Raw genomic sequence first — 23243 nt, forward strand, 5'->3', positions numbered from 1 at the left:
CTTGAATCAAGAGACAAGGGATTACACCACTCAGGAGAAAACAATCACAAGTGCAGATTCTTCTTTACCCTCTCAGAAGAATGTCTGTAATGGAAATCATTCAGCCTCCCTGTCTTGATGAGAAATACAGCAGACTGCTGGCAGGAACACTGGGCCTCTCCTGATTCAATCTTCAGTCCAGAAAAAGGGGATGAAAACATGCTGAGGCAAAGCTACTTTTATTTTTTGTTTTATTTATGCAAAACAAGCAAGTTTGATAAACACACTTCAGAGACCTAGAGTTTATACACAAGCAATTCAGGATGTGAATGGAGCATTTGATGCCTATTCAGGTGAAGACAGTGAATGTCTATAACCACCACCATCTTGTGAGTTCAAAAGAGTGAAGATTTCCCCTTTTAGCAGGGGATTGCAGCAAACATTTCAGTTATGGCTGAATGGTATTTTTTGGTTTCAAAGACAGGGGCAGATCCTGCTTTAGCACAAAGTACATTTCAAGTTACACCCTGAAATCTAAAAACAGAGGTTACAAATGCAGTAGCAGCATTTGAAATCTGGCTGGCCAGCACGTTCCTGTTTACCAAAAGTGATTAGTTTACCTTCTTCACAAAATAACTCACTTAAGCAACTATTCCACTATTCTATTTCTCTAATCTCAAGGGTGTGTTTTCTAATTGTACAAACATACTCTTTTAAGGACCAGGAAGGAGTCCTTCTAAAACTAATAACAGAAAAGTGAATAAAACATTTCAAAAGAGACATTATGGCAAAGAGTAATGACAGTACTGAAACCATGGGTCCAGTCTGGGCAGAGTTATTCTCTGATGTGTCTTCCACATCCATCCTACCTCCTTCATCCTGAAAGGCATAGTGGAAGGTCCAAGTGGCATTGAAACAAAACCTGGGAGTAACCTGAGGAAGGACCATTTTGCAACACTTGGAACATTTCCTAGTTTACCACAATATCCCCACCTATGTCTCCTCCAGAGGAAGAGTAGTTTAATCAGTGCAAGTCTGCTTCTTCTGGCACATTTGTGGAGCCTAGGAGATATCAAGAGTAAGACATACTGTCTGCAGAAAAAAGTAGGAAATGTGATTTAGTTCTAAGTTCCTCAGCCAAGGCCTGTTTCTCAAATATCAACTGACTGTATCCCAATCATTGGTATACACAGCTCCAGTTGGACACACCATCTATCACTTCCAAAGGGGAAGCCTGGAATTGTTTTCATCCCTTTATAGGTTTATTAAATTCTACTGTACTTAGAACTGAGCTTAAAATTTCAGTTTCTTTTCAGTCTGCTTCACAATCCGGGTCACAGACCTGAGAATATTTCAGTACACTGTGCTTACCTGCAAAAATCTGCAAAAAAAAAAAAAAAAAAAAAAAAAAAAAAAAAAAAAAAAACACCAAACAAACAAAACCAAAAAAAATCCACACAAAAAACCCCCCACCCACATATAACAGGCACCCCTAAAAGAAGTGTCTGCCTTGTCAGAGCCACTACTCTTTTAACAATTGTTTCACTTGACACCTCCAAGATACCCATTTCGTATCATGCCAGAGCTCCTTCAAAGTACAGAGTGTCTTCTTAGCTTCAGTGCTTCATTTAAAACTTGATATTTCGAGTGCCCGCTCTATGTAATTTATACTTTCAATACATTCCCCATTCCCTCTCACCTGACATCCTGCCCTTCAAAAAGTAGGGTCTAACCTTCATGTACATCCACTCAATATCTGCCTAACCTGTTACTTGAAAATTGTGAGGTCACAAATTATGGATTCCACGTGTTCCTTAATACCTGTATTATTTCTTTCAAACAAACCAGTATGGGGATGTTTTTACAAATTTAGTCAGCCTTCACCTTCCTAGAAATATTTTGCCAGCCTGGCTCAAGTTTTCAGCTCCCCTACAATTCATAAATATTTTCCATGTCAGATCTGTAAATGGATAAGCCTTGGTTTAGGCATCATTTTTCACCTGTGGCTCTCCATGTTTCTTTACCAAGGAGGAACTCATTTATCTCTTTTAATGAATGATGGAGACAAATACATTCACAGTCCATAGCAAGCTCAGTAATGACTCCTACAGACAGCTGTTGGAACTCTGTCACTCATTTAGCTAGAGGGTGATCACCCTTTAATACCTAGAAATTTCCACATGAGGAAAAGTTACACAAATATCTTACCTGGTTCTTCACAAAAACAAACCACTCCAGAAATTTTAACAAATAGAAGAATACAATCCTCTATATACATTACTGAGTAGCAACTCCATTTTTGTAATAGGTTACACAAGCCTCAAAAAATTTGGTAAACAAGACTTTGTTAATTACTATGAAATACATTTCCTTATAGAAAAGCAACAAACTGTCTTCCAGAAATACAGAGAAATCAAATAGGACAAGTATGATATCAGCAACTTTTTTATTTCCAAAACCATTCACTTTCTTTTTCTATGGTTTTAGCCAAACTGTATGGGATTTGTGTTAGAAAATGGGTCTCTCCCTCTCTCTCACAGACATAAGCCTGACATTTTTTAATGGCTGGTAAGTTTAAATGGGCATATTCACATTAGCAAGTATTTTAAAAAGTACTGAAGATAGCAATTAACTGCTGAAACAACTTTCTAAGGATGATAATGGCTATCTCCACCACTGGAAACTTCCAGCTAAAGCTGCTCCTTACTAAGTAGTAATTACATTAATGGGATTTTTGTGGTTGTCTTTATTAGCAAATTAAAATGGATTATCTGAATTTATTTATCCCCAGGCTGGAAGATAAATCTCCAGAGTTTACCACACTCCTTTAAAGGTCAGTAAATTTATAATTATATTAATTTATCATGTATATTGAAAGCTTTTACCAAAACAACTTCAAAAAGCAGGTCCAGTTTTCCTCTTTGTAGAATGAGATCCCTGGAAGCATGTACAAAACTAAAAAAATGGACAGGGGAAGGAAAACAGTTCAGACAAACCATCCACTCTGAAATGTTTAAAATAATTTTATTAAACAATCGTGTTTTACATGTCATCAGACCTAACCCCTGAAGTGCAAAAATGTTTCTGAGGTATTAAGACTGGAGGAAAACAGGCATAGTATTGGTTGTTAGGGATACTGCCCTACAGCACAGTGGAATTTGCAAACAACAGGCCTTTATACAGCATTTGCAGGATCAGAGAAAACTGAGAACAAGACTGTATTTGTCTTTAGCCTTGAGAGCCAAAAAGCCCTGATCATTAGCCAGTTCTGTCACATCAGTGAAGACACAGATATGGTTAACACAGGATGTTGATAAATATCAATGAGGTGTTTCTAGGCCAGTATGTACAGTACATGAAAAATGAAATTTAACTGCTGTATGTGTGACCAAAATCCCAACTGTCTACCCAGTCCAGCTTAATATGTTGTGTCTATGGTGGCCTCTCTAGTACCAGCATTTTTGTCTACTCTACACAGCTAAGCCACTGCCTTGTGCCCCTGTTTGAGGGCACCTGTCACTCATACTCACTCCAGGTAAGTCTGACGTTCATCAGATTAACTAGAGGCAGTAGCACAGAACTGCTTGTAGCCTGCTATCCTTCTAGTTGCCCTCTTCCCCTTATCCATGCAGTGAACAAATCTAACTTGCACAGAAAATCTGCTAAAGAAATAAGCACTGATTGATGACTCTTCGTGTCGAAATGAAAGCTTTATCTGAGAACTGAAAAACTCACGGGGCAAAACTTGCCCTTAAAAATTAGTGTGTCAGTGAGAGTTTTACTCAGTTGCCAAATTGCACTCCAAAAATAGTTTTCTGTGAGAAAAGTTTGGGTGATACTTGATACATGGTATCTCCACGAGCCAATGGAAGATATAGTTAAGAAAATACTTCCAAATTACAGATAAGTAAAAGTCACTTATTCCAAGCCTCTCTTAGGTTATTTTTAGCCAAGACAGCTGAAAACAAATTCCCCCTGAGACACATTTGTTTTTGTGAAAAATGTAATGGCAAAGGAGAAGTTATCCTTATCCTTACTAGGTGTTTATGAACATATGACTTTTTCTGAATATGTCAGCCTTTGTATTAAAGTGGCATAGTTGGAAAGGTTCTCATCTGCAGTCTCATGAGCTTTTAGACCTTACTGAGCAGATGTAGACACGAGCTCTATTGTCAGCACATTCATGGGCAAATGTCACGCAGTCTGATCGCAAACACAATTGAGATTCTCAACATTTTCTAGGCTTGTTACCAACATTGCTGCTGCTTGCCTACACAACATCATCTAGCAAATCTACAAATACAGAATAGCTGGAACAGAATCTGGATACCACTGGATTGTTGCCTTAATATTACTTTTTAATGGAATCATATTTCACAGCCGAGAAAGGCAACTCCAAACAAAAAGTGCAAACAAATCATCACTTTCAGTTGAAGACTGGGTTCCGGATGCCACTCAGGACTGCACTGTTGGGCCAGTTTCTGTGCAAGAGGGTTAGAGAACATACCAAAAAGAAAATGCTTGAAATTCCTAGAACAACAATGCCTGAAATCAGTGCACTGGTGACTGTGTTCATCTGGAAAGGAGGTCCGTTTGGGTGAGCTGCAAGGAGAAGAAAAATTCTCAGGTAAGATCTGGTTTTATCTCTCATGAGTGCCAAACACTTATGCCTCCCCCTTCCAACACCCAATATTTTGTATAACTCCAGTAAAAAACTAACTGCACCTCAGAATGATAAAGCCTATATAAGTACATTTTGAAAACAGTTATCAATTCTTTCAATATCAGTCATGCTGGGGGATAAAGACATGTGCCTTCTAAGGCATTATCCCTCATCTGCTAGTCACGAACCTTGACCTGTGTTACTCAAGGCAAGACTATCACAGTCCAAGGTAGATGTACAAGGATTTGTGGCCTAATCAAGTTAATGAAAGGATTTCTTCCGCACTATCACAATCTACATTTCAAATCGAAGTTATATAAATCAGCAGACATGCCTGTCACTGGATATCAGACATTCTGGAAGCTTGTTGCACACCTTCAGAAAGGGCTTCTTAATATGTTTATCAATTCTCAGGTAGAAAAGGTGACATATTGAATACATATTACAGTTCAGCAAGCTGTTCATGGACCAGTTCTGAGATAATGGGCCACATACACCCACAGCTGGTACTGTGTTTTCCAGCAGGAGGGGATAAAACTCATTTGAGTATGCTTTGGCAATGAACATTTACCATTACCTATGGTGGAGAATGAGGTTAAATGACAACAGCCTCCATGTAAGAAAGCAGACTGCTCCTCCCAGAAGCAACCCCCTGCCCTCAACACCATTAATCCCACGCTCCTCACCCAAGCTGAAAGGAAATCAGCACTGTTGATCTGGTTACCCTGCCCTTCCCAACACCATGCTGCTTTCTGACCACTGCAGCAGGAACCTCACCTCCCTCCACCTCCGTGCTGCCCACAGGGACAGCAACAGGCAAAGGAAAGGCTCTGGGATGGAGATGCTGCTGATTTTGTTGGATGGGAAGGAAAGGTAGCAGCCATGAACACAGCAAACTGTGTGCAGCAAATAAAGAATTTGCTTTTTATTTTTTAAATTATATCCGTGGGTAGGAGCACAACAGGGAGGAATTAATCACAGGGACAAATCTCCATGACAGACAAGAACAGTAGCTGCATTTATATGTTATAAATTGAGTAAAGAAAGGAATAAATAATTAGATTTCAGTGGACAGGATGGATTCCTTGTTCCACTCAGTCCTGTTATGAAGAAATACAAGGTGGAATGGCCCAATGTACCACCTGATCGTCCTTTCTTATCTAACAGCCACTCCTTGTTACCAGCAGAGAATAGTAACAGACAGGCTGAAACAAGCGTTCCAAGTGCCCAAAGGAAAAGCACCATAAAATTTAAAGAGCTGATCTCCCTTGCAGCCTGCTTCCTTCACTGCCCTAGAAGGGCACAAGTTCTATCCAAGTTTCTCCACAGGCTCTTTGTGTGGTTAAATGCCAGGAGAACAGGAGCTGAAGCTCTGACCTTCTGGCTTTGAGATGTGAACCAAGCCAGACTGCACCATAATAGCAATTTTCTTGCTCTGCTCCTGTGTGGCATGGGCAAATTTTACTGCTTAAGTCTGGTTTTGCATCTGGTGGCTATAATGTACCCTTCACCCTCATATGCTGTAGCATCAGATCTTCATTTCAGTTTCATCACAGGAACTAAAAGTTTCAGTGTAGATGGTGCTGGGTGCACAAAATAAACTGAGAATGCCATAGTCACCAATTGCTTTCCTTTCAGAGCATGTTGATATTGACACATTTAACCAAAAAAAAAAAAAAAAAAAAAAAAAAAAAAAAAAACCACCACAGCCAGTGCATATCTATTAATCAAAAGGGTTGGTCCTCACTTCTGCTTCCCTCATAAACCCTCTCCTATGTTTCTTGGAATTCTGATTAACTTACCAAGCTGTGAATTGTTGGTTGGTGTCTCATCTATATTAAAAAAAAAAAAAAAAAGGAAAAAAGACGTGTTATATTTTTTAAATACTTCCGCCTACCTCCTCCTCTCTTGCAATACAAAAGCCAATAATTGTAGCTTTATCTTAAAAATACATCAGATCTACTTGCAACATTGACCAGCAGCTTTTAGCATCTGTTAAAATATGGACAACAACATTAATTGCATGTCATTGCGTCAATTTTAATATCAGGAGATCTTAAAACATTAATTAATATTTTTAATGTCTTCTGGAAAAACAAACTAATGCCACCTTAAATCACAAATCTCTTAATTGAAAAGGTAGCCAGTTCTTTTGTCTCCCTTAGTAACAACACAAGCATAAGCACAATGTTATACATAAGCCCCTTCACTTAATCAAATTAGAAAATAACTCTGTAGGAAAAAACTTGAGTTTGACAAGAAAAAATACAGCAGTGACCATAAATTATTACAAAAAAGCTCTTTTTGCCATGTTCATTTTCCTCTTGGCAGCTACTAGTGGCTTTGTACTCAGGGTAACATTTGTATTTTGTCTTCAGTTTTTACTTACTTACCAGCGTCCGTTTCAGAATTACATTTCTTGTCACTGTTTTGGGGTTTTCTTGTGCAATCAGTAAGCACAGTTCATGTATACATTTGTTTTGAGCAGCTGTCTCCGAAGTTTAAGTGAGACATCCGTCAAAAGCTACATAATTTTAACTTCACAACCGGGTACCTGCTTTTTTTTTCCATACAGAGGCTAAAGCATTTTCTTCTGTGTACACCTCCAGTAATGACTTATTTTAGATTAACAAAAAAGAGTAATGTTTCTCTGAGAAGAGCCAAAAGTCAGAAATATGAGTTCAGAAATGCACAGGAGAAGGACCAGCACCCTTGCAGCAGCACTGTTCAGCTCCTACCCAGGACAGCTGCAGCTCCACCCTAAATGAGGGAGATGTGGGGTTTCTGTGCAGTCCTAAAACTGGCATATGGACCATTGTGAGGCAGGTGCAGCAGGCTTGGTGGGCTCTGGACACATGTGTCTGTGCTGAAGCTAGACCAGAGCTGGCCTTGAAAACAGTGCGAGCACTTCCATCAGCATCACATCAGTGCAAGCCAGCATTACACTCTGGTATTCCTTCTCTGAAATTTACTTAAATTTTTAAAAAATTGTCCAAAATTATCCAAATTTCTCCAAAATTATTCATCATCCAGATAGTTTTGGTCAAGTTCTCACATGATCTTCCTCCTTTTAGTTTGTTAGCTATAGTATTCATAAATCTCCTGGTTCTTATGAGCTTATTTTCACAATGGGGATTGACAGCAGGACTAATTCCCTCTTTCTGATCCAGAAGAAAAAGAGAAATGCAAATCAGATTGAGGGACTTGCCCAATGCCACTCACGAAATTTGTGGCAGAGTTTAGAACTGAATCCTGTTTTTTTCAAGTACTTCCCATTAAACCATCCTTCTGTCACAGCATGAGTGGAATGCTCCAAAAGCACATTATGAAGATGGAGAAATCAAAAAAGTTTTACCCACCCACTTTTAGAATACACCTAAAAAATTATTTTCCTTTTTTCACCCTTATTCATGATTTCATTTAAACAACCTCAACAGTTGTCATGAAATTATAAAGTTGTTCATCCTTTCTTCGAGGCCATTAAACATCCATCAGATCTCTCGGCTTGAAGCTATGCAGTATTTAAAGGTAATCGATAAGTATCCTTTTCTTTTTTGAATTGTAAAAATAGCATTCACAGCATTTGAGTCATGAGCTATATTACCTGGCAAGGGCTGCTCATATAAGAATCTGTATCTAGTTTCCATTCCTTGCCTAAGGCAGCATTACTCCAGCGCGCTTGTTTGGCTGAGCAAATCCGTCATTCATTTCCCACGTGTACTCATGCATACAACTTTGAAGTTAGTTCTTCACACTTTTTCTTGGCTAATCAGATGGCAGCAACTCAAATGGGACCATGTATAATGCAAAAAATCACTCATTTTCGTTGCAGAAATGCTGCTCATAATGGAAGCTATTTGTTCTAGAAATGGTCTCTTGTTAGGTGGTTCCCCATTCTGGAGGGTCAGTTGCTCTCTCTGTATACAGGCAGAACTACTTGGCATTTAAAGGATTTTATTCTCAAGTTTTAAATTAGTTTACCTAAACCAGATTCAGTCCTCCTCTAAGTATCCTAAACCTAAGACTGCTGAAAATCAGTTGCTTAACTGCAACTACTTATAAATATCTGTAATTTGTAAAACTTAAGCAGCAGTCACATAATTTTTTTTTTCAGAGACCGCAGGTTACATTTAGAGCTGCCTTTTGGGTTTTTTTCCTAAAACAATTGGCAATAAAAATTAAAATCATGGAATTTCACCCTCAGTTTAAAGGAGTGGATTTTGGCCCACTGTTTAAAATTTACAATGGTTTTGTCCCATTTCTTTCTTATAAATGAATCCTAGAATAGTGTGCATTAATTTTAAACCACATGTAGATAAAAACCCAGAGGGAAGCTGGAAGAAATGTTGAATAGAAAGTGACAGTGAATATTCATTATCCATCCAAATTAAATTGCAACACTGAACACTGTACGCTAAATTCTATTATCTCCAGTGAAATCTGACAAAAAAAGAAGTCAACCCACGGAGTCTGGACTTTTATAATGGCCTTATATGTATAACAGTATCCCACAGTGATTTTATCGGAGGAGGAAGCATGTGAGAGCCAAACAAAAATACTAGCTCAAAATTTCTACCAAAGTAGTAAAAAATGTAGTAAGAAGTACTCAGCAGTAGTAAAAAAATACTCAGCAAAGTCACAGAGAATTCACCCTTTAAGTCACTGCAAATTTACGTTAACCTGCAAAACATTTCCCCAGGTTTCTGAAATTCCTGCAGTCCATAGGGAAAGATTGTTTATTCTTACCACTCCTCGTAATGATGGGGCCAGCAGAGATGACAGCATTGCCAGATGTGCTCTGAGGGTGCCAAGTTGTCCTTCCACCAGTGTCTCTTTTTTCTCTGTTACTGCAGATCTGAGTGGTCAATCAAAACAATCACAGATTCAGAGCAGAACAGAATTGTGGCCTTTTTGTACTTCCTGATGTAATATGAACTCTTTGGTAAGCAATACTACAACTTTGATTTTATTTCTTGGTATGCATTAAATTACTTTGCAATAAAAACATCTGCAATATTGCCTGGAAGTGCATCTTATAAAATTCCTGACTTCCCATTTTATTTTGCCTCACTTTGTTTACAAAACTGCATTGCTGTTGTGTACAAGATACATCTTACAGTATATTAAATTTTCAGTAGTTAATTTCCCAAAGCTATGTTTACAGACAGTTTTCCCCAACAAATCCATTTTGCTTGACAACCCCTATTCTAGCAAGCTTCTCAAGTGAGAGTTTGCACGTCTTCCATGGAGTTCTAAACAATGACATACCAAAGCAATCCCCAGCATTCTCACCTGGTATCCTCCTTTAACATGTGTGACCTATAATCTACATTAACCTAGGGTACTCAAACAAGTTTCAAACAAGAGCATTTCCTTAGTATCAGCTTCTTGTGAAAGAACTTTAAGAAAATAAATTGAATGCAAAATGAATTACGTAAATGTGCAACATCAAAATATGAAATAACATAAAAAATTTCAGGACTATACTGAACTGACCACACTTTAAAATTGTAGATGGGAAGTCATTCAGTGGAAAACAATGCTGTGCTCTGAAGGCATCACAGAACTTTGTGTTAATATGTTCATTTAAGTCTTTCCATTTCCAAAATATATTTGTTGTTCCTGATACTCCTAAAATTGGTTAATTTTAAATAAACATAACGTCATGAACTTCAACAAAAGAGTACTTTTCAGATGATAAGGGAACATTTTTTTTTCACTATGAGAGGGTTTCATAAATTTTCCTTGTCAGTATAACAGTACTTCTATAGCTTTAACTTTTCCATAAATTATATTCTAAGATATTTCTCTTCATCCATTGTGATGATGGCTACCTTACTACTATACTAAGAATATCAACCCAAAAGGCCTCTCAGAGTTGTTACTTTTAAAAATTAAGGACCACAAGGCAAAGAGGTCATTTCTCACATATTCAATAACATGTGTTTTGCAGGTCTAGTATTATTTTATCTCCAGATGACAGCATTCATTTCCATATTCTTCATTCATCAGTTATTTCACATTCCTTCAGACACAAAAAACATTCTTACTTCAGTCTCTTCAAGTTGCTTTCATTCAGTGCCATGCAAACTTCCATAACACTCATATGCAGAACCCCAGTGTACCTATTTTATATGCAGATAATTAAAACTTACTGGCACAAGAAAGGGACAATCATCTGCTCTGCACAGCTTCGTCACACAGTGCAGGAAGACCGTGGACATCTTCTGGTTCTTGTGCTTCACAAAGCGGAACACCTCGAAGGAAAACCGCCCCATTTGACTCTTGCCATTCTCAATTATGGTTGTCTGTGGATCCTTGTCACAGCTAGTTTTTGTAGGGAAGAGTGAAACTGGGATGAGAAGCTCTGTTAGTACTTTGAAGCTCTTAGCTGAGAATAAGATAGCTTAAGTAGCAAGTTCAACATTTCAGCTCCTTGGAAAAGAACACAGTGTAAATATCTGCAGACACAATCTGCCTGTTAGGCTGCACCTTGCTCTGCTGAAACACATTCCTACAAAAACACTGCTTTGTTTTGCAGCACCACAGCTATAACCAAGGTACCTTTTAATTCCAGTGCTCAAAGAAACTTGAGACCTGAAGCAAAAAGCAGACAGGTATGCTAACCAGCACAGACAGTTAACTCCAAATGAAGACAGTACCTCTCCAATAGATGTCACGGATAAAATTTAATCTGAGATACAGCCAAGATGTTTTTCAAACTTCCAATTCAAATAAATGTTATTACTGGGAGTAGAAGTAGAAGCATCTATTTATATTTAATCATTTGCTTAACTACTTTCCTGGACTGAAGTCTCTGATGTTTTACATCCCTGTCATTCACCACATTCACCTTTGGTGAAATAGAGGCCAGTTTAGCCATTCACTTTAGGTGTTTATGTTATCTCTAATAGAACTACTTTGGATATATGCTTTTCTACCTTCATAATTCTTATGACTTGGCACCTGATTCTGTGTTTATGTTCCCACACAAAGAAGTTCTGATATGTTATCTATAAGCCTAGCCCTTGGTCCTGCCTACTAAAAATGCTTAAACTTTCCAGGCAGTTTAAGAAACCACTATTGAAGAGATTTAGAATTTATTTTTTAAAGAAGGACCAACAGAATACTGGGTTTGCACAGGACCTACCTGAGGAAAAGATCATATCGAATATCATCACTGGGATTGCCAGAGGGGGTGGTGTAACAGTAGTCCATCAGAACATTCCACCTGCACAGGGAGTAAAGGCACAGATGAGGGGAACTGGCAGTGGAAGCATGGGGAGGTGTAAGTGAGATGAGATCTAAAGGACAGTACAAAAAAGCATACAAACAGGTAATGCAGGCTGTTACAGCAAAACTGAGTTACTGTATTGAACAGGCCCTGTACAATTCATCCTGTTTCTTCAACTGCTTAGAAGATTAAACAGCACAACAGAGCAGCAGAATTTTATAAATCAAATCATTTGGTCTGATGTAAGTCAACCACAACACCAACACACATTGGTGTGTTGCACATCTCCTCTCAGCAATCATGGCCTCACAGGACCAGAAACCAAAACCAGCCCACTTTTAAAAGCCCTGGATTTTCTCATGTGGTCCAACAGAGGCCTTTTCCTAAATAAAAGCAATATAGGATTTAAAGTATAATTCAGGAAAGATTTCATAACAAGAACTGCAGCAAAATATGCATTCACTGCCAAGGACCTGACACCCTCCAGCTGAGAGCAGGGATTATTGAACACCAACCATTATTTTGAAATACAAAAAGCTATGAGGAAAGACAGATGCTTCTAAATCAGATAAGTAACAAGAGCTGAAAAGCAAGCAAGACAAGAAATAATGCTATTTATGGTACCTGCCATCAAGGTTGGTTGCTCTTACAGCTGCATATATTTTTGTTTTCAAAGGTAAACCTGTACTTGGAATAAGGAGTTGCTGGCTGTAGGTTGAATCCTGTAAAACAAACATTGCCTCAGTTTCAACAGAAATTTCACTCTAACAACCCATCTGCATCCAGACTGAGCTCTCAGCAATTTTTCTGATCCTTCTGTGTAGAACGATCATTTACTTTGTCCTCTGTAAGGGAAGAAGCAAAAAGCAGTGCCAGAGAAATTGCCTACAAGCTTGTCTAAAAGACTGGCTTTGCCCCATGCAACAATTTGGGGGAATATATGATTTAATAAGGTGATTGGATCAGTGATTAAACAAAACAAATCACTCGTTGGCACTCCAGCAAGTCTCCCAGAGCTTACAGGCAAACACAGGAGCTGCTCTGGTTTTCTAACAGAGAAGCTTTACTGGGTAGTCACACTGCACTCTTTCCAGGAAAGGTTGCTAAGGTTACTTGAATTAGTGGAGGTAGCAATGCCACGATATGTTATATATTTTAAGCTTTAGTCTGGGAGAACAAAGACATTCTGTGATGCAAAGTGTATTTTCTATGGAAGCTGGCTTGTTGAAAACTACAACAAACATTTTCATTTAAATTCTAGTATTTCAAAAGAGCTGTTTCAAGAAGGCTATATTCAACATAAAAGTCGGGAATTCCCCATATACTGCTACTTAAATATAGCTGTTTTATTGGGGCTTTTTGCTCAAAATCTAAACCATACACGTCACTTTAGCAACAAAGCCATGAAACAGATCTGTGTGACAGATATTAATTGAGAATATCAAAATGCATTATCTGGTAAAGTCACTATGGCAAACACATTGCAAATGCAGGTAGCACAGTGACCCAGCATGTTGAGACCTCTTGTGAAAGGTCAAAACTCTCAGTACACATGAAAAACCTGGTAAACAGGATTCCAACCAGGTTCATTGTGGCAAGCGAGACCATGGCAAGCAGCAGCTGACAGCAACAAGAAGGCTCACACCAGAGACCAAGTGATTTTTTTTCAAAGGTAACATTGCCAAAATTCACAGCATGCCCAATATCTAAACTGTGCAGTGTCAGAGGCCTTCAGGTAGGTCTGCCTCCTTTCGAATTAATTATACAGTTCTATAACACTTAGCTCTGCCACATTTTGCAACTCATTAAAAAGTTTAAGACCCTCACTATTACACTCCATAGTTGCTCTTTTATTCTTTAAGAGTAGTTTTTATGCATTTAGACAGACATTTGCAAAAAGGCATAAAAGCACATAGCCACTTAGGCTCTGTGAAATCCCATTAAATATTTTGCTATTAAAATCTGAGTCTATCATAACAGCTTTTCTTATCTTTCCTAACAATGACATGTACTAGCATCACAAAGTAAATCTAAACAACACTTTGTGATGGAAGACAGAGGTAAGCTAAGAATATGAAAAGTCAATATTAAGAAATAACACTGCAGCTAAATTTGGAGAAGACAACTGTTTACAGTCAAGAAACACATCTGTACACCTCTCCTCACTAATAGCAAGGGTGGACATGAGCCTTGAGGCGCCCCCCAAAACCAGGACTGTTAATAGGGATCAAGTGAGCCCACAACACAGCAGGTGTCCAGAGGAACTCCCAAAAGGGAAAAATGCAGGCAGTGCACAAGCAGTCCATGTATTTATCCAGCCCTGGGAAGCAAAGCAGAAGGGCATGTCCACCACTGGAATCTGCCAGTCTTAGCAGTATTATTCATGACAGCGCTACTGACTAGGGCAAATAATGTGACTGACATCAGGATGAAAAGACACCACTTTTCATGGTCAACTTGCAAGCTTACAGGGGTGGGCAGGATGAAAGCACGTTTTGGCATGGGATAACTGAGGAAAAAAATGTGCTCAATATGAGCATCAATAGCATTCATCCCTGACTGTTTGATGAGCTGGGCCCTGAAAGGCAGTCAACATGCTGTGGTCAATGCTTGGCTTGACTGGGAAATTTGCCTACCATCATTCAGCCCCACCTTTTTGATCACAGGTTTATTTAAAAATGAGAGAACTATAATCATCATTTTAGCAGATTATAGGTTGTTACTTGGAGTTCTGCTCTTTCAAACAAACATGATTTTTTAGAGCATGCCATTGAAAAATGTCCTGTTGCAATATATTATAGCTCATTATGTTCAAAGCATAAAGCATTGACTTTTAAATCAGTTGCATGAATTATAACTCAGCAACACGATGGCATGAATAATAATGTAAAAAAAATCAGATTCATAATTTACAAAAATGATGCTTGATAGATTGAAAAATTGATATTTAAATCAGGTATTTAAAATGTATGAGCAAAAATTTTAATCAACACAAAAATATAATTTCAGGGATTAATGTTAAGTAGAGGTCCTTGCATTTTTCATGTTTTAGTGTCACCAACCCATTTTACATGGTAAAAGGTTTTACAATAATGCATATTCAAATTATCTAAAACATAAGGAAGAAGCATTGGATGAAAACTGTTTTAATTATTAACCCTTAAAATCTTTAAAGTCCACACCATAAGGCAACATATGCATCAGGCTATAGATTTGGAACTGATACATCCTTCACAACATTCACAGATGATCAAAACACTCTGATGAGGCTTGAGCAAAAAAATACCCCAGGCAAAGTGCTACAGTTCATTGCTATGGGAATAGGTCTGCAATAATTTTAGAGAATACTACAGAGTACTCTCTGTTTCAGCACAAAGCACCTATACATACATACAGAAACATTAAAAATGCAAACAAAGTACGTGCTCCAGAGTATGATTGTTATAGCTACAATTGATTAGTCATGTGGCACTACCAACTGAAAGCCAGAGCTGTAAATTGAGGAAGTGTATAAATACAGGACAAAAAGACTGTGTCTGTCCTCAAAGACCAGCATATAAATACAAGACAGCAGGTACATGCAAACAAAAAGGAGAAAGGAATTCAGAGATGAAAGATGCCTGGAAGAAAGGCTTGGCTCATGGGAGGAGTGGGAAGAAAAAAGCAAATTATGGAGAGAAATCTATACTTTGGGCTGCTAACACAGTTTCTATCCACATAGCACAGAGATTAATTTAGTCCAGGTCACACTGTGTTTTATACTCACATTGTAAAGCAACAAATTCAAAGTGCTGATAAATGTACCATTGTTCTCTCTTACAGAAATAGCAGCTGATGACCTACAACAAAACCAGAAACCAAAAACCATCATGAAGAAAGATTCCTTATTTTTGTATTTGTATACTTCAGTGGGCTTTATCATTAAAAAACTCAATGAGTCATATCACAAGGAGGTAATTTATGCATTTGGGTTATAAACTTCAGAAACAGGAATTTATAGTGGAAATACTGACATTTTTAACTATGCAGAAAATAATGGATGCTTACTGGTAACATGAATCAGAAAAATAATTAGCAGAGAGGCAAAGTGACAAAAAGGAACTCACTTTAAATGATGCACAGGGTTTACTCATGGAAATATTTCCTCTTGCATTCTATATTTACAAGCTTGCAAACTATTTCATAAAGATTTTTTTTCTTTTTTTTATGCTATAACTTTTCAAGAGAACATCTGAATTTTAAGGGAAATTTTACATTATCTAAGGGTCTCTTCATAACAGCAGTTCTTAATAAATTGTATTATCTCATGTAATGATACTACAGATTTTTCTTTTTCCTTGCAACACTTCTTCTTTTTGGTGCTTTTTCTTGTCCCTTTACTCTTAAACAGCCAAAAATTGCTACATGGACAATGCTGTAATGGCATGCACATATACATGCTTACACAAACATGGGGATGAAACACATTGAAATGAAAAAGCACACTTACGAAGCCAGCTGGGTATTGTTGACCAAGTACTCCAGTGGGTAGCTACAGCTAAATTTGTACAGAAGCCCAGGCAAATAGCTGATAATCGTTGGTGGGTCTGGTGTGTCAATATAGCCTGAAATATTACCTATCTGTACCACTGAGGTATTTCCATAAGCATTGATACCTCGGGCTGAGGATACCTATTGAGGAAGACAGAAAATTACTATTAGCTGAAGTTAACTGTGGAACAAAAAAACCTTAAGGACACTAATGGTAATTTATCCTGAAATATCTCCACTAAAACCTTCAAAAATTAATTGAGTTTAATAACATCTTCCCTGTGTTCTGTTTTTCACCTCCCTGGAATCATGTGTATGAAATTCACAAGCTGTTCCCCTGTTCTTAGAACAGACTTGAGCAACATTTGAAAAGAATGAATCTTGGAAGCGTGTTTTTTGGTAGGTACCTTTTTTCTCTACATTCCCAATGAATTCATGTGACTTATTGGGAAAAACTAATGCAATTTTTCTATTACAGTTGAAAAATACTACTTTACAATGATCTTCCATATCCAATAGAAAGGCCGATACACAAGCAATTTCATTCACAGAAACAATATACTCTCACTGCTGAGCTTTGGTTCGTACACATCAAAAATAAGGTACTTAATAAGAAGACATAAGTCAAATACTTGAACTTTGAGTGTGTGGCTTTTGTTTATATTATACATTTCTAAATATTAATTGAAAACTATAAACTGTCAGAAACTACAGAGCTGAAAAGTAATACAAATTTAATGCCAATACTACCTAAATTGCATCCATGGGCATGTGCTGTTCTGTATTGCTCAGCTCACAGAGTGTGCAGAGCCTGCAAAGTCACACAGCCCCCAGGAAAAATGAGGGACACTTCCCTCCTGGGATCAGCCCAGTCCCACTTCATCTGTAGCTACTGATCTGAATAAAGGAGTGGTTTAAAAACAGCTGAGAAGCAGCACAAATTCCTTTCTCTGCGCGCACATACACTACAGGACAAATTAACATGGCGCTGGACTTCTACTGCAGAATTTCTCTTGTGTAACTGTATTAGCAAAACAGATCTTCTCAGTAGCTTTAAAACACTTAGTTTCTCAAAAAAACCCCCACAATTAATTATGAAAGAATCATCCTGAGGTGCACGAGTTGTAACATTTTGCAGTAAATGGCACAGAACACACAGAAGAAATTTTGATTTCTTTGTCTACCAAAAACACACCTAAAAGACAGAAGCAGGCATGCATTTTGCCCACAGCGTACTTAATACTTTTCTAAATGGCAAAAAAATGTTGAAAATAGAATTTTCCAGGATCTAAGTTTTGCCTAAACAGTGCAGGCTAAAGCAGTACAGTTAACTACAGTCAGCTTTGTTAGTTTGCTCACCACCCTACCCCCATAAAGTAAAAAGCTGAGTCTTCTGTATTACAGAAAGACCTGGGTTTTACACAAATTCTGCCTGAACTATTGTCTTTCCTTTACTTTTATTGAAAATTAGCTTGAAGGTCTTTGCTGTGAAACACTGCCAAGAAATGCAGGGGACTGTAAAACTCCAGTGTGGGGAACATGATAAGAAATGCTCCCTGCTCCTTTTTTGTCTTCATTTGGGGCACAGCATGAATAAACAGAGAGGATATGGGGAATATTTTTGGGTTTATTTTTAGCAGCTGCTACTTTGTCTTTGTATTCAGTGCAGCCTGGTGGGGGACTTCATGGGGAGCTCCAACCATTTGGATTTATCAGACTGGGGGGGGGGGGGGTCTTTTTGGGGTTTTTTTTGATTTGTTTTTTAAACATCAAGCTTTTATGATCATGATCACATAGCAAGTTAAGGGAGTTTACAAGGTGACCAGCTACACAGGAACAGGAAGAAGTTGTTTCCTGGAAAATTCTTCTACTGCAAATCATGGAGGTGCTATAGTTGGAAAAAAGGGGCTTTAATTGGCTGAACTGGTTTTTTGTCTAAATTTGAAAGAATATTCAGCCTAAGGCAAAGAGGTCACAGAGCCTATCAAACATTTTATTGCAAAATTATTAGCAACAAAACAGAGGGTTTGTTATAAAAACTGACAGGGATCAAATACAAATAAGAATTCTGGAAAGAATAAGAGTCTTGAAAATAATGCATTTTTAAATTTGTTTTTTAAAGTGATTCATAGGCACTTTGATGTCACTCAATGTGATACACACAAACTGAAATTCTCCTCTTCTGAAAAAAAAAGGCATGGTCAGCAAGAGTTTTAGAAACACCTTGGAAAAATCTCATTCTTCCATTGAAAAAATACTTAAATTAAAATTACACTTTCTAATCAAAGGACAAATGTGTGCCCACCATATTTTCTCAACAGTAATCAAGATTATAAGTTACCAACTTTCTCTGGTTTTCTTTGAGGTATGCAATACGTTTCTAACTGGGTTAGACAAAGTAAATACTATCTATGAAAGATACAATGCTGTCAAGAGCATTCACTTGATCCTATGTATCCACAGCCATGCTACAATTTCGCTTTCACTTCATCTTACCACTAAAGTGTTTCCACAAGATTCCAAAGTACTCAGATTGATGATGAAAATGACCACTGCTGGAAAGGTGTTGTTATTGATGAAGCCCCTGCAGTGGGCATCCCCATGTTTCCCATTCAGTGCCAGATCTGTCTCAGAATAACCAGAAAAAAGAACTGTGCAAAAATTTATCTTCATAGTAATTGTCTGTACTCCACAGAAAACATTGATATCTCGCTCAGCTGCAAGAAAAATACAGGGAAAGACATTGTAAGAAGACTTGAAATAATCATCAGACAACTATTGTAGCAGTTAATCTAGCAGTGTGACTTCCAATCAAATAAATTTTTACATTTCATTGCAGAAAAATATTAGAATATAAAGGTAGGAATTGCATTAGTCTGAAGACTAGATTTGACTCTATCACTTCACTAAAGAAAAAAACAAGAATTCATATAGCAACATAGTGTGACCAAGCAAGAAATACATAAATCCCACAGCAAATCTTTTAGTAGCCCATTCATAAAATTAAACACTGCAACAGAGTAGAAAACAGCAAGTGGTTAAATATTTGGAGTCTGATTAAGCAGCCTCCTCTGGAACAGAAATTTCCAACAATTAGGAGAAATTGAGAAGGCCAAGCCCTGCCTCCTGGCCCACTCTGGCATGGAAGCTGGCTACATTTTTTTCTGAGTTGTCAGGAGTCCACTTCGTCTGAGATCAAAGTCTCAGGCTGTGCAAACTTCGAAGTACAATCAACAGCATACCAGAGTAATTTATTATGATCTCTCTAAAGTTGGTTTTTCTTGTGCTTTCAGTTTGGGGTTTTGGGGGTTTTTTTTTAAAGAACTATCAACTTGAGCTTTAATGAAAAATCAGTTGGCCCTTGAAAGACAATGATCAATACCACAAAGTATCTTGCAATCTTTCATTCTGTGCATTATGACAACATAAAAGACCTAGAAAGCAGCAGCTGTTAAAACTGATCAATTTTTGAACAGCAAAAAAGCCATCTTCAGACAATTTGACCTTTTGTTCAAAAGTTCTGAAGATTTTTATGTACTGAATGGAAAAGCATCAGGTTCAGATACAGCCATATGCAACAGATTGTTTTGCTTTAAAGCTCTAACACTGCTCTTCTTTAAGGTCTTCTTTGCTCGTAGATGGTTGGGGGGGGCTCTTCTGGTGTTTCCCTCTAATGCTTTACAAAAATACATACTGCACTGTGTTAAACACAGACATCTCCCCTGTATAGAACTAATTTATTACATCTGCCTAAATATTAAGGGCTATTAAAAATTGTAGAACAACTTCGGTCAATACTGTACCATTAAACCTGCTAAAATGAATTGTTCCACTTCGCAGTCACAGCAAAGAGGAAATGAAATTTCCATTACAATAAACTAGTTCCTCCCACATGGTACAAGAGCACAAGCAGTTTAATTTAGACAGCTTTAATGGTGGCTTTCAAGCCAAAACAATCAAGTGCAGAAAATAAGAGGCCAAACTGAGTCCTGAGCTAACGCCATGATAAATGTTATTCACTGGGTGTAAATTTGGGCAGAAAGGTACTGGAGGCAAGACAGGAGTTGAAGTGATTTGGCCTGAAATTCTCCTGGTTTGTACACAATCATAATCCCACTAATGTGCCACGCAAAGATCAGGAAGCAGCATGCCTTGGTTTTCACTGCAGGAGAACTATTATGAACCATTTAATGAGTGTACTAAGGTAAAGGGGCAGTACAAAAAGGGGAATGGCAAAGTGTGCATTTATGCTTCCTTGGACTGATGCACAAACAGTCAGATCGTAACAAATTGTAGGATGTAACAAAGTAGCTCGCTTAATTTTATAACTCACTTCAAGCCTTTTCAAAAAGCAGAATAATAACTCTACCAATTAAGTTACCATTACTGCTTGCAAAATTATCATTTGACACTGTGGGAAATGAGACCGTACCATACAAAACCAACTTTTGCATGATACAGGAGAATAAACAACCTTTCTAGACTTAATCTTTTCTGCCCACTACTTCATGAGGAAGTGTTGCTGCCAAATTAGTTCATTCTGGAAATAAACATTTTTTTGTTCAGAAATTTATCTGAAGCCAGTCCCAAACAGATCTAATACCCCCCTTGATGTTAAATATCTAGCTCATTTCTTGACAATTTGGGAAGGTAAATATTATTCCTGTATAAGTTAAAAGAAACAAACAAACAAACAAGTGTTTGCATTCCAGCATTAAAAGCTTCTGGTTTTCTGAGTCAGAGGAGCGGTTTGAAGGTTTGAAGGTTTGAAGGTTAGGGCACCCAACTGATGAAGCCTTAACCATAATGGCCTCTCTGTCACAGAGTTCCCACACAGGCAAACCACTTGGTTTCTTTCTGACTCAAACCACACAAGCTGCCCATAGCCAGCAGTGCTCATGGATGTCTCTCAAGCAAGAGAGTAAAGCTCAAGAGTTACACAGATCCTACAGTGACAGAGGCCATCTTGAATTATGGGCAGACTCAAGGGGGCAAATGATGGCAGCTCCACTGCCCACTTCTGCTCTCTTACCCCTCCACACACTGACAACTCGCCCCAGGGCAGGAAGCAAAAAAACCTTCAGAGGACAAGAGTTTTCCACAGAAAACCACGGATAAAAATCGTTGCATCAGAAGAGGAATGAAAAGACCTGTCTAGTTCAAAACCAGTTTCTCCTTATGAACCTCCTCTTTGATCAAATCACTGCTTTGATATTGAATTAAAATGCAAAATATATGTGGAAAAGCTGCAACATTTCCTCAGTCCCCACTAAGTTCTCAACATGTACTTAAGAAAAGAAGCCCCTGAATCAAAACTGTGTGTCCCGACTGGAGACAGACTGTTATGGCTCTATGCCCCAGAAGCCTTCTAAAAGCTATGATTTACTGCAATGCAGGACTAAAGTCTTTTTCCCTATACAGGCTCTGAACAATGGTAAGATGTAACCTAATTATATATTCTCTAGAACACATATAGTTTTGGTACAAAAAAAAAATCACTGCATTTTCAGTCTACTAAAAATGGGACTATTTTTCCTCCATTCCTGATGAATATTGCATACCTGCACTCAAAAGTAAACCTGCAAACTGCAGAAACAAAAGTTCTGTATGATTGCCATCCTATTTATGCAACACCATTCCTACGCAAGAAGTCACCTAAGCGATGAATGATAAAAGCACAAACAAATGAAAAATGGATGAGCTCCATGGTTCCTCTAGGAAGGCTTCATTTGTCCTCTTTGTTGAGGACAGCTTCTGTTTCTCATCAACATTTAAAGAAAAAGAGGAGACAACTTCAACACCCAATGGCTTCTCTGGTGTCTGCACACCATGCTTGGAATTCCAGCTGACAGCAATAAAGATTCCTTGTGTGGAACAAATAAGGAACAGGAAGATAATCTATCCATTACCAGGTTCTGTGAGTAGTATCTCAGCCTGGAAGATACTGGTTTTAAAATGTTCTCCTTTTTGACCTCTCGCTCTCACCTCTCCCCTTACATTTGTACCCAAAGGGCCCTGAGGCAGCATCGCTGAAACCACAGCCTGAGCCAAGTGCTGGGGAAGCAGAGGAACAGTGAGCCCCTTCTCCCTGCAGAGGCTCTCTCACCCATCTTCAGCAGCCTCTCAGCTCCACCAGCCCCAGCTCGCTACATAGCAGACCCTTCTGCATATTGAAAATAACACCTGTCAGACTTGGGGGAAAAGGGTTTCCTGGCTTTTACCTCCATCTCAGATGCACAACCAACAAATAACTATTTTTCTATCCTAGCTCTCAAAATCAACAGTAAGACTGTGGGTTAAACCCTGGCCTTTGAATCTGTGTTGCCTTAGATGAAAAACAAGAAAAAGCAAGATTCTGCTCTCAGCTCCTATGGCCAGTGAGGGGTGATTAGAATTTACTTTAAAAAAAATCTGTTTACTTGTAACCTAAACAGATTTTCTCCCAAGTCAATGAGATTTGGCAGACATGGAATCTGATATGACTCATTTTTATGAGGCAGAACTGCAAGAGGCCCCTAAATACCCTCAGTAAGAGATTAATTCAATTCACAGGTATCACATTGCAAATAAACCTTGGCACAGAGCAGGTGCAAAAAAATGACCAGAGAAAAATTTTAAAACACAGAAAGAGGAACATAAACTTCCCTCTCTCTGTTGCAAACCTCACAAGAAGCCTGAAACAGGGACCAAAAATGCCACATATATATATGAAACTCAAAAGGTAGCTCTGAAGCAGGTGGGTAAAATTCACTCACACTTCAGAGGCAAGACTGTAAAAATCAATGCTAAGAAGGGGAACTTATATGTATTTATTTATACATTTATATTTATATTTTA

General features: G+C 38.1%; 1 protein-coding gene across 3 annotated transcripts in view; it reads right to left on the bottom strand.

Annotated features, from left to right (window-relative positions):
* Positions 1-3024: 3024 nt before the first annotated feature.
* ZPLD1 (zona pellucida like domain containing 1) overlaps positions 3025-23243 on the bottom strand; it is a 48572-nt gene continuing 28353 nt past the window's right edge. For all 3 annotated transcript variants that reach the window (XM_066177344.1, XM_066177347.1, XM_066177346.1), the window contains 9 exons: positions 18903-19123; positions 16366-16547; positions 15643-15715; positions 12501-12598; positions 11793-11873; positions 10798-10969; positions 9389-9497; positions 6445-6474; positions 3025-4581 (listed from right to left, as the gene is read on the bottom strand). In XM_066177344.1, the coding sequence (XP_066033441.1) occupies positions 4406-4581; positions 6445-6474; positions 9389-9497; positions 10798-10969; positions 11793-11873; positions 12501-12598; positions 15643-15715; positions 16366-16547; positions 18903-19123 (1142 nt within the window). In that variant the 3' untranslated portion in view covers positions 3025-4405. The remainder of the gene's footprint in view (positions 4582-6444; positions 6475-9388; positions 9498-10797; positions 10970-11792; positions 11874-12500; positions 12599-15642; positions 15716-16365; positions 16548-18902; positions 19124-23243) is intronic.

Source organism: Chamaea fasciata, unplaced genomic scaffold (assembly GCF_029207755.1).
Source record: "Chamaea fasciata isolate MVZ Bird 193981 ecotype frontalis unplaced genomic scaffold, bChaFas1.0.hap1 SCAF_2, whole genome shotgun sequence".
NCBI classification, from domain to species: Eukaryota; Metazoa; Chordata; class Aves; order Passeriformes; family Sylviidae; genus Chamaea; species Chamaea fasciata.